General features: G+C 48.7%; 1 protein-coding gene across 1 annotated transcript in view; it reads right to left on the bottom strand.

Moving 5' to 3' along the window:
• Positions 1-1,180: 1,180 nt before the first annotated feature.
• Positions 1,181-16,010, bottom strand: part of LOC136993763 (scavenger receptor cysteine-rich type 1 protein M130-like) — a gene marked incomplete at its 5' end in the record, with an annotated part of 84,572 nt that continues 69,742 nt past the window's right edge. Inside the window, one exon of the mRNA XM_067308707.1 lies at positions 1,181-1,332. Within this exon, the coding sequence (XP_067164808.1) occupies positions 1,181-1,332 (152 nt within the window). The remainder of the gene's footprint in view (positions 1,333-16,010) is intronic.

The following is a 16,010-nucleotide window of genomic DNA, read 5'->3' as shown; positions in this document are numbered from 1 at the left end:
CCAGAGAGTGGGATGCTGACCTCCCCCCAGCTCCCTGGACTGCTCCCCCCATGCCCCTTCCCCTTCTTGGTGGGCTGGAACTGCCCCAGCCAAGGGCAGTTGGCACACCAGGGCTCGGACGGGGCACAGGGGGACAGGAAGTGTGTGGGGTTTCAGGGCAGGGTGAGCAGCCCTGCTCGGGGCTCCCAGCTTCCCAGAGAGCCTTTCCCCAGGGGAGTGTGTGTGTGCTGGCCTGGCCAGCTGTTTCTTCACCCCTCCCCGGCTCCCCGCAGGGCCCCGGGCTGTCAGTGCTTCTCTGCAGTACAAGCAGGCTGTGGGGCCATGGGGTGACTCTGCACTGGCCATGGCAAAGCCAGCTGGCCCAGCAGCATTGCACCTGACACCCCCCTCCCCAGGGTCTGTGGCTGTGGAAGATGCTCAAAGCAAACACGGTATTTCAGATGGCTCAGGAGGGGTTCAGATGTGTCCTTGCACCCAGCCCATGGTTTGTAGGTGGATGACAAGAACCGCTCTGGTGTGTCCCTTCCCTGGGCCTGCTGAGTCCCTGCTGGCTCTGCTGAGCTTGCAGAGCCCTCACTCAGTGCCTTCTTTGGTTTAGCCCTTTGCTTTGGGTGCCTGCACTTGCTTCTGTGAGTCTCCACTCACTGCCCATCCCAGGCACACGCTGTCCCTGGGGATGCCCTGTGCTCCCCTGGTGACTCCATATTCCCTTCCAGAAGAACCGGCATCTGTCACCAGCCCTGTAATATGTGAGACGGTCCCCAGCAGATACCACTCACCCTCTCCAGGGGTACTCGGCACCCACAAGTGAGGGCAGAATCCTGCCCTCGTTTCCTAACACATCACCCTATGAGTGCGTCCCCTCAGCCCATGGAGAACTCATGTGCAGCAAAAGGCCTTTTTGGGTGCAACTCCCTGAGCACATTCTTGGCACCAGCTTTGGAAGAAGAGCCCAGCCTTCAGGCCCTGTCCTGAGGAAATCCCCTTTTATTACAGAGATGCTACTTGGGAGGCCAGCTCTGATGCAGTGGTAGACAGATGAACAGAAGGCCTCTGGGTCAGACAGATGGACTTTGTGCCTCTGGAGATGAATTCCAGCAGTTGTGTACAAACATGAGTCTCACAGATAGAACACCCAAAGGACCTGAGTTGTCTGAGAGAGATTGGATATTGGTTGTGACTAGAGATGGGCAGCTTCTTGCTGATAAAATATCAGCAACTGAATCAGTTTCTTCAGTGCCTCCTTGAGCTCCTTGTTCCTCATGCTGTAGATGAGAGGGTTCACTGCTGGAGGCACCACCATGTACAGGACAGCCATCCCCAGATCGAGAGCTGGGGAGGAGATGGAGGGGGGCTTCAGGTAGGCAAAGCCTGCAGTGCTGACAAACAGGGAGACGACGGCCAGGTGAGGGAGGCACATGGAAAAGGCTTTGTGCTGGCCCTGCTCAGAGGGGATCCTCAGCACAGCTGTGAAGATCTGCACATATGACAGCACAATGAAAACAAAACACCCAAAAGCTAAACAAGCACCAACCACAATAACCCCAGCTTCCCTGAGGTAGGAGTCTGAGCAGGAGAGCTTGAGGATGTGGGGAATTTCACAGAAGAACTGCTCCACAACATTGCCTTGGCAGAGTGGTAGTGAAAATGTGTTCCCAGTGTGCAGGACACCAAAGAGAAAACCGCTGCCCCAGGCAGCTGCTGCCATTTTGACACAGGCTCTGCTGTCCATCATGATCCCATAGTGTAGAGGTCTGCAGATGGCAACAAAGCGGTCATATGCCATGATGGTAAGAAGGAAATATTCAGCTGCAATGAAAAAGACAAACAGAAAGAGCTGGGCAGCACATCCCGAGTAGGAAATGGCCCTTGTGTTCCAGAGGGAATTGGCCATGGATGTGGGGACAGTGGTGGAGATGGAGCCAAGGTCGAGGAGAGAGAGGTTGAGGAGGAAGAAGTACATGGGGGTGTGGAGGCGGAGGTCACAGGCTACAGCTGTGATGATGAGGCTGTTGCCCAGGAGTGCAGCCAGGTAGATGCCCAGGAAGAGTGAGAAGTGCAAGAGCTGCAGCTCCCGCATGTCTGCAAATGCCAGGAGGAGGAACACGTTTGGGGAGCTGCTGTTGAACATTTGCTCCCCCTGGGCATGGGTGTCTGTCTGAGGAGGAAAAGACAGTAAAACGTTAGAGCAGGCTTTTCTGAGCCAAACCCATTCCATTTCTCATAGTACCCCCACGTTTCCTCTGTCCTTCACCTTCTTTCAGAATCCTTGCTTGAGCTCTGTTTGTGCTGGCTGTGTGTGCCATGCTGAGCAGGGACCCCTGCCCGTGGTCTCCAGAAGAGCCCATTCTGCTCTGGCAGGGGTGTAAATGGAGGTGTCAAACAGTCCCAGATATTTGGAGGGATACCAGGGGATCAGTGCCGTGAGCTTGGCAGAGGGAACTTGGTCCAGTGACCCAGTGGGACTATTCTCTATTTGCCATAATGAGGGCTGGATACAGCACTCATGCCAGCTGTCTCGGAAAGAGAAGCCCCTTGTGAGGGCTTCATCTCCCCCAGCCTTGCCCTCTTGAGCAGAGGTGTCTGTAGCTGAACCAGTCACACCGTCACCCACTCTAGCAAGGGAGAGAAGCAGTCAAGTGAAGGCAGGGGGAGACCTCACACTTTCTAGACATCTCTGTTCCAATGAGATAGACTCTGTCCTCATGTCAATTTACCATCCGCACCCTTTCTCCAGGCACTGCAGTGGGAATGGGAAGTGACTAGCTCTGATGTGCACATCCTGCAGCAGATTACGTCCACTCCTTATGTGAAAGAACTGCTCAACATTTTGAAACCCATTTTCTACAGAAAATGATCTTCAGTGGAGGAGTCAGTTTATATATTTATTTAGTTTTTAGGTGCCTCCATCTTACTGTGGGAGCATTCTCTGCTGGGGTAGAAACCTTTGGCATTTCAGTTGCTCTCAGCATGAGCACTTGTGCATGCCAAGGGGAAATAAAGAGCTCGCTGTGACTTTGTACAGAGTCACAGGATCTGGTGTGTCAATAAGTTTTTCCCCTCACTGTGCTGCACTTGCACCTCCCTCAGCTAAAGGACAATCACACTCACAAGTTCCTCTAAGAAAGAAAGTGAACTGAGCTGAGAGTGGAGGAGTTCAGTTTCACAGTGAAGATTTCCAAATTCTTCTCTCTCAGCCCAGAGATGGAGAGAGTGAAGAGTGTATCTGACTCACATATCACAGAAATGCTAGAGGGAAGCTGCATTCTGCTGGAGGGCAGCTTCCAAGTTGGCAGGACACCCCAGAGAAACAGTCAAGGGTCCAAAGGTGGACTCTCCTTAAAGGAGAGTCAGCTGATTACCTAACCTGATGAAATGCATTGCCAGGAGCCTCACAGGTTGGAAAGGGACTGGCACTTCTCACTGCCATGAAGACCACACCATCCAGGACACACAGGGTCAGTGTTTTAACTGCAGCTGAGCACTCCCATCATTTTGAGAGATCAAAAGGACTGCGAGAAACCACAGCAAGTCCCTTCATCCCCACTTCAGCCTACAGACAGCACCAGCATCACCTTCTCCGGCCTCATGAGGGTTTGTCTGACCTGCTTCTTAGGACCGGCAAGCACAGAGATGCCCCTGGACAGTGCCCTGCCTGTGGGAGCTTTCTGTAGGGCAGAACCAAGCGCACAGAGCATGGGATGGGATCTGTAAGCACCAACCAGGAAAAGACGTTGGGACAGAGAAACAGCTCCCAGCAGGGACAGCTCCAGGCATCAGAGCTGGGCAGTGAATGAGAGGCAACTGCTTCTAGGAACATCATGGGAGGATGGATTTGGGCAGGTCATGGTCAGTCCCTGCAATGCCCACACCTTCCCCAGTGTGCTCACTTCTGCCCTAAAGAAACCTCCCAGCAGCAGGGCACTGTGCAGGGGCATTTCCATTTCTGGAGGTGCTAAGGAGCAGGGCAGATAAACCCTGCTGAGGCCAGCAAAGGAGAAGCTGGTGCTGTCTATAGCCTAAGGAATGGGTGCAGGGACTTTCAGAAGTTTCTAGCAGACCCATTGAGTGCTCATTGAAACTGTTAAGGAGTTATAGTCCTTTGTTCAAAGCTGACAGCTCCATTTCCATTTTCCCCTTGTCAGGTGGCAGGAAAGTTAAAGCAACATCTCAGGAAACTGGATCTCTTTCAGGAAATCCCTGCCTTCACCGTCCTCTTGAAAAGTTCCCTCTGAAATGTCCTGTGCATGAGCTAGACCTGTGAGCAGCCCTGCCCATGCAGAACCCTCTCAACGGGAGAATGAACCTGCTCTGCTGAGGTCGATCATCCCTGCAGCACCGTGGGGAGTTCCTGGGGCAGACTGAGTGCTGTGCTCTGCTGCGCAGGAGGCAGAGTCACTGCCCCAGGCACACAGCACCCTGGGGTGCAGGGACACTGCTCTCAATTACAGCCCATGCAGACCTGGGTGCACTCCCTGGCTTCACACCCCTGCTGCATCCAGGCAAGAAGGTAGCAGGATGCCCTGTCCCTGTGATGGTGCGGCTGGGAATCCCTGCTTTAGAAGCACCTCCTCCTCCTCTGCACTCAAGAAGACAGCAGAGACATCCTGAAGAACTGAGCAGTCATGGGATGGGATGGGTTTAGAAGACCCCTCCAGGAACTCCAGCAGTATTGCTCTACAGCCAGAGACTTACTGTGTCAGGGGCTGTGAAGATTTCTCCCTCCGTGAGCTCTCCTCTGTCGTCCCACTCCACACTGCCTTTCGCTTCTCTCTGTCTTGTCTCATTTCATGTCAGCAAGAGCAGGCAGTGCCTGGAGCCCTGCTGCTCTTTGCAGAGGAGATGCTCTTGCACAGAGCTGTCTCTCGGCAGTGCTGACTGGTTGCCATGAGCTCCCTCTGTCCCAGTAGACTGGCCCCACTCGGGAACAGTGGCCTAGCTGAAGGTGTGACTTCATTTCTCCTTTGCACTCCCTCCTCTTGGGAAATGTTCACTGAGGTGGACTAAAATAATCATCTATGATTTCTCTCTAAACAGTGAAGAGAGACTGGTCCCAGCATTGTAATTTGTCTCATCAGAGGATGGTTATCTACAAGAGGTGGAAACATCCCACTCTGGAAGACCCTATTCCCATTTCTTGACTAGGCAGGACACCTAGACAGGGACAAGAAGAGAGTTCATTTACCTATGGTTCAGGTGTTAATTCAGATGAGTCAATCTGGACATCTCATGCCAAGTTAGAAACCCCTGGGCTGGAGTGGGATTCAGATCCCTCCCATGAATTCCACAAACACACAGGAGGTGGGATTGCCCTTGCCAAAGCTGAAGTGTGCACAAGAGAGATGTCTGCATGCGAGTGCCTTGTCTAAGCTCCCATTGTAATCAGTGGAGATGGAGGATGGGAGTCAGTTGCTCACACACAAAAACCTGGTGATATTTGAAGAGACAGAGGTGGTGCAAGGCATGTGCCAGGGTCTGCTTGCTCTGATGGAGCAACTAGGAGACCTGCGTCCTTCTAGAGCATGAGGTTGGGGCCAGGTGGGGAATTTTCTTGGCCATCTGAAATGACACTGGATGCCTACCACTGCTCCTAGAGGTCCACTCACTAGGAAGCTGAGACTCATGCACATCTCTACATTGCAAACAGTTCATGTAATTCAGTGCAGATCCTTGATTTAATGACATGAAAATCAGCCATAGGCAGGGCCATGTCAGATGCCTGGGGTGTCCAGCACAAGCACAGGTCTCTAGCAGATCCAGCATGGGACCTACAGGAAAGCCATGTCCTTTTGGAGTGGTTGCTGGGCAAGTGCCCCAGGGCCTCTCCGGTTTCCTACCTGTGCCCAAATAACTGAATGCCACCACTGCCTTTAGGCAAAGTCCATCCTGTCTGCATTCAAGCAGCTGCATAAATGGGAGGCACATCACACCAAGGCCTCCGCTGTAGTTTCTGCACTCTCAAACCCTTCAAGCTCTCCTACTCCTGAACCTCTTCTCATCCCAGATGATAAGAACAGGGACTGTGCTAATGATCTCCACAGGATGGCTGCATCACAGGCTGTCCAGGCCCAGGGACTTCTTCAGTGGCACCTTGTCCTTCCTGGAGATCACCTGACCTCTGTCACAAGCCCTGTGGTGCTACAAAGTCAGCTCAGGCAGCAAAATCCTCTCCTGCCATTTCTGCACAGCCCAGCTCTGCTTTCCTATGGCCTCAGGTACTGCAGGTTTTGCTCCCTTAGTGGGAACCTCCTTTCACCATTACATTGCCACCTGCTATCTATGCCGGCATGTCCCTGCACTGAAGTGGGCCATTGCACATACGGTGTCCTTAACTCTTGGTAACATGACTCACCATGAGCAATCTACACTCTGTGCCACAGCTGAGGCTCTGCGACCCAAATATTTGCATATGAATGCAGCCTGGGGCACAGACAATAGCAGATGGAGATGCGCAAGTTGTCACAGGACTGACACATGGTTGGAATAACTGAGATGTGGTGGGGTCACTCACATGACTGGAGGGCTATGCTGGTCGGGTACAAGGTCTTCAGGAGAGACTGTGAGGGAAGACGAGGAGGGGGAATGCCCTTTGTGTGAAGGGGCAGCTCGGAGGTATGGAGCTCTTCCCTGGGATGGACAAGGAGCTGTGTGAGAGCTTGTTAGTGAGCCGGAGAGTAAGGGTGACATTATGATGGGAGCTACAGACCACCTGATGTGGGTGAGGAGGTGGATGCAATCTCCTTTAAGCAACCTGAGGAAGTCTGTGGGTCACAGGCCCTGGTTCTTATGGGGAGAGCTTAATCTCCCTGACATTCACTGGAAGGGAAAACAGCAGAGTGCAAGGAGTCCGGGAGGTTTTTGGAAGGTGTCAGGGACAACTTCTTAGCACATCTGCCAGATGGGCCAAGAAGAGCGATGCTTTCCTGCATGTAGAAATTGCAAATAAAGAGGAACTGAGCAGGGATGGGATAATCAGTGTCTGCCTTGCCTACAGTGACCAATAGTGTAGTCGCAGATCCTGAAGGGATTGAGGAAGGACAGCAGCAGAGTACAGACCCTGGACTTCAGAGGAGCAGACTTTGGCCTCTTCAGGGGCCTGGTGGGGAATCCCATGGGAGGCAGCTCTGAAGGGCACAGGAGCCCAGGAAAGATGGCAGGTCTTTAAGGACAGCATCTACCAAGCACAAGAATGGTCCATCCCAATACTCAGTAAAGCTAGCAGACATGTCAGGGGACCAGCTTGGCTAAACAGGGAACTCACACCTGAACTCCAGGGCAATAAGGCAGTGTACGGAGGGGAAGGAGAGAGAGGCTGCAAAGGAGGAATTTAGAAATAGTCCAGTGAAGCAGAGATGGTGTTAGGGAAGACAAAGCTTCCCTAGCATTGACACTTGCAGGGGATGTCAAGGGCATGAGGATGAGCTGCTACTGCTTCAGTAAGAATAAAAAGGAGAAGGTGGTCTCACTGCTGAATGGGGCAGGGAATGTAGTAACAGCAGATGCAGATAGGTCTGAAGAAATCAATGCATGGTTAGCTTCCGTTTTAAAAAACAAGGTCTCCCAGACTGTTGTGCGTGCAGTCAGGACTCCTGAGGAGAAAAACAACCAGCAGTGGATGATGTTAGCGAGAACAAACTATGCAAGTCAGCGGGGTTGGATGGGCTGCATATGAGGATGCTGTGAGAGCTGATTGCTGTCATAGCAAGGCCACTCGCTATCATCTTTGCAAAGTTGTGCAGACTGGGCGAGGTCCCGATAACTTGAGAAAGGCAAAAGTTACATCCATCTTCAAGAAAGGCCAACAGGACTACCTGGGAAGCTGCAGGCAGTTCAGCCTCTCTTTGGTGAGGAGCATGTCATGGAGTGAATCCTCTTGGATCACATTTCTGGGCACATGAAGGAGAAGAAGGTGATAGGGAACAGCCAGCATGGATTTACCCAGGGTAAACTGTGCCTCACCAACATGGTTGACTTCTATGATTAAATAACTGTATCTGCGGCTGGAGAAGAGTAAATGACTTTTATCTGGACTTTAGCAAGGTGTTTGACACTGTCTTCCACAATATTCTTCTATGAAAGTTAGAACCTTACTGTCTAGAGGGATAGACAACCGGATGGGTAAAAAGCTGCTTGGATGATGAGGCTCAGAGGGCAGTGGTGAATGGGTAGTGCTCTTCCTGGAGGCCAGAGAACAGTGGAGCACCACTGATCTCTCCACGAACCTGCCCTGTTTGTCATCTTTATTAGTGGCACGGAGGAGGCAACACTCACTATGCTTGTAGACTGGAAGGGGAAGACCAGACATATGCTTGAGGGCTGCCATTCAGAAGGACCTAGACAGGCAGGAGGAATAAGCTTCAGAAACTTCACTAAATTCAGCAAGGACAAAGGCCAGGTCTTGCACCTGGCATAGACCAACATCCCACAGTGTTACAAGCTGGGGCCTGAGTGCCTGGGGAGCGGCTCTGTGGAAAAGGACCTGAGGGTCCTGGTGGACAGGAGGCAAAATATGAGCCAGAATCATTCCCTGGCAGCAAAGAAGGCCAAAAAGCACTGTGGGCTGTATGACCAGGAGCACAGCCAGGAGATGGAGGTAAATGATGATCCCCTTCTAGTCAGTATTCATTAGACCATGTCTAGAGTGCTGCATCCAGTTTGGGTCCCCAGAAGAAGAAAGAGGTTGGTAACTGGAAGTGAGTTTGGCAGAGGGCCCTCAAGATAGCTTTCCCCATGGGTGCTGGTTTGTGTTTTGTGTTTTTTCCTTTTTTTTTGACACAGAGGAACTTCAGTCCTGAAGGCCCTTAAGAAACTTGGGTGATTTGGACAACAGACACCTCATGAAGATTTACAAGAGAAGTGTCAAGTCCTGTGAGTAGGGAGGAATAACTGCGCCCATGAGGAGAGGTTGGGGGACCTGGGGTGCTTTGTCCTGCTGAAGTGGAGGTGAAGGACAGGAGAGTAGGAGCCTGTGAGTGCTTGAAGGGTGGTTTCAGAGATAATGGAGCTTTTCTTGGTAGTGGGAAACAGCATGAGAAGGGGAAAGAGCCACAAACAGCAGCTTGTGGGGTTCAGATGTAACATTAGGAAAAGGGAATGTCACTTGAAGGGTAGAGCTGTGGTGCTACAGGTCACCCAGAGGGAGTCTGTGATCATCCCCCAGCTTTGTGTTTCAAGGAAAACCAAGTGGGGGCAGAGAGACATGAGTAGAGGTAGGGAGATCCATGGGTGAGAGCAAGGTGGGGAAGCAGGTTGGGTGTCTGCAGGGAAACAGACACAGGCGTGGGACAGCGTAGGACAGCCTGTGGTGGAGACAGCCATGGGCACTGCCAAGGCTTAAAACTCCCAACAAAGCTGAGGTCTTTGTCCTCTTGGCTATGGCTGGTGTCCCTGCCACTGAGGCCCTCAAGAAGATCCTTCCTTAAAGCACTGTGACCTTGCTGCCTTCTTGTCCCCGGGGACTCAGGAGGTGCTGTATCGTTGACCTGCACTCGGCGTTGCACACCCCCACCAGCACACTGCCTCCAGGAAGAGCCCTGAGCAAAGCGTGAAGGAAAGGATCACCCCACCCAGGGTCTGGGTGTCAGTGCCTGGCCATTCTGCTTGATAAAACTCATCCAGGTTTACTTGGCATCAGAGCCACCTGCACATTGTCTTTGCCTACCTGCAGTCAGGGCCTCCAACTTTCTGCTCTCATCAGCCCCTGGGGAGCCTTCTTTGGTAACCACCCTCAGTGGGACCCATTACAACTCCAAGAAACTTTGGCATTTACTTCTGACCTTAACTTCTTGAGAGGCTTATTCAATCTCCTCTCAGTACCTGAGGTTCATGGACTCAGCACCAAATACACTCGAGAGGTCATTAAAATGCAAAAAGCCCTAACAAGGCATGTCACTCTCCATAATTTTCTTCAGTTCTTCAGTTCTTGTGTGGCTAATAGGAGAGGATTCAGGGGTGTATTTATAAGAGCAAGATTTCAATGAACACCTGAAAAAGAAAGGATTTCTGCTTTTTAAGCTTTCTTTATTATTCAGCTTACAGAATAAGTGATATCCACATTCTCCAATTCATGCTGACCTGGAGCGTCTCTACCATAATGAAGTCTGAACATGCAGGAAAAGCAGTATTTTCGATATGAGACCTTTATGGACAACTCTGCTCCTCACCTCCCCAACCCTGCCATTTCTCTCATCAGCCACTGGGGACTTACCTCACTCCTGTTAAAACCTAACTTTTTTCCACTCGAGTCTGCAGCTGAATGTTACAGCTCCTATGCACCAGTTCCCACCTGCTTTCCTTAGACAACTAGCTGCAGACACAGGAGGATTTTTCTTAATTGCAAACAAGCAAAAATAAAATATGATACAGTTTAGTAAAAAGTCAAATACACTCCTCAACTGCATGTTAACTGCAAGCTACCTCCAGTGAGGTCCACTTTCCACAAGGAATAACCCTCCTTGAAGTGTTTTTTGACAGATAGCTAGGAAAGGATAGATAGAAACAGAAGTAAGGACCTGGCTAAAGAGACAATACAATTCCTGAAAGATGAGGCAAGCTTCAGACTCCCTGAAGCTCAGAGCAGCAACTGGAGAGTTGAGAGGTATCGGATGGATAAAGAGTAAGACATGTCCAGTTCGTCTGATGCAAAGATGCATTTAGAAAGGATCAGTTTAATCAAGACATGAAAATATGTGAGAAATTACGGAGATTACATCCACAGCATAATAGACAGAACAGCGGTAATGCAAAGCCAGGGACAGATTAGTATTTCTTCTCCTGAGTTTCACACCCTGCCTGAACATCTCCACTATTTTATCATGGGAAAAGTGGACTTTAAAAGTAGTCAGTCATTTTAGCTGGTGAAAGTATATTCAGTTTTCAAATGTTGAAAACTCTCCTTCTCCTTTTCAGGCAGAGCTCTGTTCTAACCACAAGCATCCAGTGGCACTTGGAGAGGCCCTGGTGTATCAGAGGTACCTGCCTGGGCCTGGCAGCTCTCTCAGGGGACCTGCGGGAGACCAGAGCCCCTTGGAGCTGCAGATGGAGGCTGGGAAGAGGGGACCAGGACACCTACAATGGCACCAGCTGTCGGTGACTCCGTCATTGCATTCCACCCCAGTTCTGGAAATCGCTTTCCTTTTCAAAAAAAAAAAAAAAAAGGAAGAAGAAGAAATCATACAAATCACAAAAGTTTCCCCCCCAAAGGCTAGTGTATTAGAACAAATCAAAACCAAGAAGGGTAAAACAAACACAAAGTATTGTAAAAGCTGAAAAGCTTAACAACATTTTCTTTGTATTAGATCATGTTCTCAATTTCTTTTTTTTTCTATTTTTATTGGCATTTTATAAATATTTCTGTTATAATGAAGACTGCACCATTACAAAGTTATTCTGTGTCTCGCGCTAAGTCCAGTGCCCCTGCAAACACTCCCTCCCCAGGGCTGTACACGCAACTCTTAACTGCACAGAGCAAGTTGTATCCTGAGGTGTTGAGCTCTCTCAACTGACAGAGGAAAGCAGGGTGACCAGCATTCAATTTGAATGAATGAATTCTTTCTTTTTAATTGGCAGCACTATGTGATGCACTACAGCAATTACTCTCCTTATGCGACTATATATAGATAGAGAGATAGATACAGGTCTATATATACAGTTTGTCATCAGAATACTTTTCCTACCAACACTCTGAATGGAGAAGTTCTGAGGAATTACTATATCTATATTGCCATATTTCCCATATCTTCTGCCTCTTTGTCCTTTCTTCTTCTTCGGCCTATTCTGTCTTTATAGAGCTTCCCAGGGAAAGATTCATTGAATCACAGCACTTAGGGCTTTTTACATTCGTGCAAAACACAACATGAGGGCCTCTGTCCTAAAAATCACTGCCTTGCAGTCGTCATTTCAAATGTGGTGCTATGCTGAGCACACCTTTCAAGGGGTCCCTGAAAATAACGTGATGTAGGAGGACAAAGTGAGTTGGAAGGATCTAGAAGGGAGTGCTAGAGATACAGGATGATGACAGTAGGTTCATGAAAGTACAAAGAAAACCTTTACATGTACGGAGTCATAATCTCTTTCACTATAATGAAGAAGAATCTTGCAATACATGAATAGAAAAGCATTGGATAAAAATGATAAAGACGAAAACTGAGAAGAAGTATTTGCTTTCATAAAAATAATTTTTCTTCTAGAATAGAAATAGAATAGAAATGGAAATTATTCTAGAAGAGAAATAGAATAGAATATAAATTATTTTTATCAGACAACTGCAATGTGTTCAGTTTCAGTCTGGCTTTTTTGACTTGTTCTGATAACAGAAATGAAACACTGCACTCCCCAAATGGCCCCCAGTGTTTCACTCTGGAGGTAGTTAGTGTGCTGTTTACTATATTTTCTATATTCTCCTCACACAGAAGGACCCAGAAGCAACTGAAGCACACAAAGATTATGATGACGTCATATTAGTTTGCCAGTGGGACACTGTTATTGTCTGAACTCTAATTTTTCAACTCTAGCTTAGAAACTGTCATTGCATCTCTACACGCCTGTCAATAGACTTACCCTGTCTGTAATAGACTTACCTTGGCCAAGAAGCACTGGAACAACCTCCTCTGCTCTTACTGGGAAGTGAAAAGTGAGTTGTAGTTAACTGAAGTGTGGTGAACAAGCATTATTTTGTTCAGTGACTTTCAGCTCTTCACGTTATATGTATTAATCTACCTCTGTGACTCTGTGCTTCAGATCTATTCCAAAAGCTGCAAAGAAACAAACTATTCATTCACCACTTATAATTTTTAAACTATACTTCAGAAAGGAAACAGAGAGGAGGAACAAGGTCTTTTCCAAAGTATTCATAAATGCACTTTATAATATTGAGTACACCCCTTTTGGTGAAAAGAAATGAAAAATGGAAAAGTCAGGTCTGTGATTACTGTGGTATACTGAACCACAGTTAATGTAAGTCTGTCCTACTTTTAGAATGACAGTGTGTGAAGCAAAAACAAACATACCTTTTTGTTTAATGGCAGCTCCTTTATAGAACTAAGAATTGGAGAACATAGAAACAAAGCACTCAGAAGTACCATCTCGTCCAGTTGAAATATAGCCTATCCAAGAAGGAAAACACATGAAAGGTGTATTTGCTAATATTAAATATAATTAACAGGTGCTGGGAAATGCAAAGAGTAGTGATAGGAATTTCAATATTCCTTATTTGATATGGGCTTTCCTGTCTCATGAGCTGATGTTTAACCAAAGATATAAAATATCCCACATATATTGTAAAATATCTATTGTCACAGAATAGCCAGAATACAATTTAGATTCAGGTCAGAGCAGAAGTTTTATTACTATAGCGGTAGGAGAGAACAGAGAGCAGCAGAGTGCCGGACTCTGCTGATATGAACTCTTCCCAAGCGAATCAGTTACAGAGTTTATATACCTTTGGGTTATATGACTTGTCCTTCACAGAACTACAGCCATATGGATGAGCAGGATGTGGTAAGTGGCAACAGGGCGTGAATTACTTCAGAAAAGGAAGCTCTAAGGGTACAAATAGTACATTCTTTTACAAAAGATACATTCCTTTGATAGTTGGCTCACGCTGACTTTGGCAAGGCTGTTGCAGATATTTTTTGCTAGATAGGCCTGCAAAGGCCTATGAGGTGTTAACTAATTTACTTCCACACAGCTGTGCCTAAAAGTGCCTGGAGGGGATTTGTGGAATTGTAGAATGGTTGAGGTGGAAGGAGACCTCTGGAGATTGTCTAGTCCAACTGCCCTGCTCAAAGCAGGGTCAACTAGAGTGGTCACTAGAGTGACCATTTCCAGTTGGGTTTTGAATATCTCCAGACATGGAGATTCCACAACTTCTCTGGGCAGCCTGTTCCAGTGTTTGACCACCCATACCGTAAAAAAATTTTTTCTTAAGTTTAAATGGATTTTCTTGTATTTCATTCTGTGCCTATTGCCTCTTGTTCTGTCCCTGGATACCCCTGAGAAGAGTCTGGCTCCATCTTCTTTACTGCCACCCATTAGGTATTTATACACTTTGGTAAGAACCCCCTGGAGCCTTCTCTTCTCCAGGCTAAAGAGTCCCAGCTCTCAGCCTCTCCTCGTATGACAGATGCTCCAGGCTCTTAAGGATCTTTGTGGCCCTTACCTGGACTTGCTCCAGCATGTGCATGTTCATCTTATATTGGGGAGCCCAGGACTGGACACAGTACTCCAGATGTGGTATCACCAGTGCTGAGGAGAGGGGAAGGATCACCTCCTCTGACCTGCTGGCAATGCTCTTCCTAATGAAGTCCAAGATGTGGTTGTCTTCTTTGCTGCAAGGGCACATTCCTGGCTCATACTGAACTTGTACTGGGCCCAGTACCAACCCCTGGTGTACATTGCTGGTGACTGGCCTCCAGCTGGACTCCATGAGGCTGATCACAACCTCTGAGCTTGGCAGTTCAGCGAGAGTGACCACTGTCATGGGCCCTCCTTGAATCCTCCTTCTGCAGGCTCAAGGGTGGGAATGTGAAACAGGCCCTGAGAGTGGAGCGCTGCCTGAGGACTGCCAGACTTTTCCTCCTGTGGTGACTCAGTCCCATACAGATGAGCGTGCAAGAAGCAAGGAAAACTTTCAGGTAATGTAACATAATTTGCATATAGATAGACAGATACAACATCACTTTTTTTTAGAGGTTACAGAATTTTTTTGAGGCTTCAGTGTAATTAACCATATCTTTTGCAATTACATGCCTGCCACTATCATGCACTGACTCCTAACCATTTTTGTGAACTTGTTCCCCTCCTCCATTGCAACCCTCCTTCCATTTCCCTTAACCCCAACCAGCTGGGCATGTGTCATCCCCAGCATCCTGAGGATTCCTTTCACCCTTGGGATACAAATTGCTTCCCACCTGCTCCTCTCACTTCTTGGTGGCAACAGTTTTCTGTGGCTCCTGGAAAGTCCCTACACACTGACAAAGACCAACACACATTCTTAAAACAATAGTCTCCATCTTGTGCATGGTTGGGACTTCCCTGGTCAATCTGCTCACCTATAGGTTGAGGAGCGTGAGGTCCAGGAGGCACTGCGGAAGGTCAATCTGACCACCCTTGCTCTCACAGATGTTGCCATCCAGCCTGGCTGCCTTTGGTGCAAAGTGTGTTGGGGACAGTGGGTGGGTTTTACCTGACTCCATCAAGAAAGTTGCAATGTTGGCAACTCCCTCTGCGTGCAGTTATCCTGAACTTAAATGAAAAACCCAGAGGAAGGGGAACAGCACAAAGGCACAATGGGAGAAAATCACATGGCCATGTAGATTCCCAGGCCAGAAATGGTTCAGGTCAACTTCCAACACTTCATACAAAGACAAGCAGATGCAAGGGAAGCGTATGGCTCTTGGGCGAGACAAAGCACCCCCATAAACTTCAGACAGCCTCAGGTGCATGGAATGGTGGGCTAGCTCAGGTGTGCAAAAGGGGCATCTTGGAGAGCAGAGTTCCTCTGGACAAGATTGCACAGTGGGAGTGGTGGGGGGATGCGGCACAGCTGAGCAGGCAACACCCCGGATAACGTGGCCTGGCATGAAGTGCCTGCCCCAAAGCCTCTTCAGGGATCTGCTCTAGACAAATCCCAAGGAATACAGCCCTGGAGGGAAGACGGGTCCAGGAGAGCTGGTTGATTTTCAAGGATCATCTCTCCAAAGCTCAAGAACGATTTATCCCGACAAGCTGAAAATCAAGAAGTGTCAGGAGGCCTGCATGTATGAGTCAGGAGCTCCTGACAAAACTCAGACGTGCCTAAAGGAGGAAGGCTGCATCCTGACCCATATTGCCCTACATCCAACTTCTACAAAAAGAGTGACCCACAGGAGAAATCTGTTTTGAAGCTCACCAAAGCATTTCTCAGCCAGTGGCCACATTTTGCACTGTTTCATCCCACATGACTTGGATCCTGTAAAAATGCCAACCCCCAAACCAACCCCCAAACCCCAGATTCCTGCACAGGTCTGCCC

Source organism: Apteryx mantelli, chromosome 20 (assembly GCF_036417845.1).
Source record: "Apteryx mantelli isolate bAptMan1 chromosome 20, bAptMan1.hap1, whole genome shotgun sequence".
In the NCBI taxonomy this organism is placed as follows: domain Eukaryota; kingdom Metazoa; phylum Chordata; class Aves; order Apterygiformes; family Apterygidae; genus Apteryx; species Apteryx mantelli.
The sequence above is the reverse complement of the archived record's forward strand: the minus strand, read 5'-3'. Positions and strand labels throughout refer to the sequence as shown.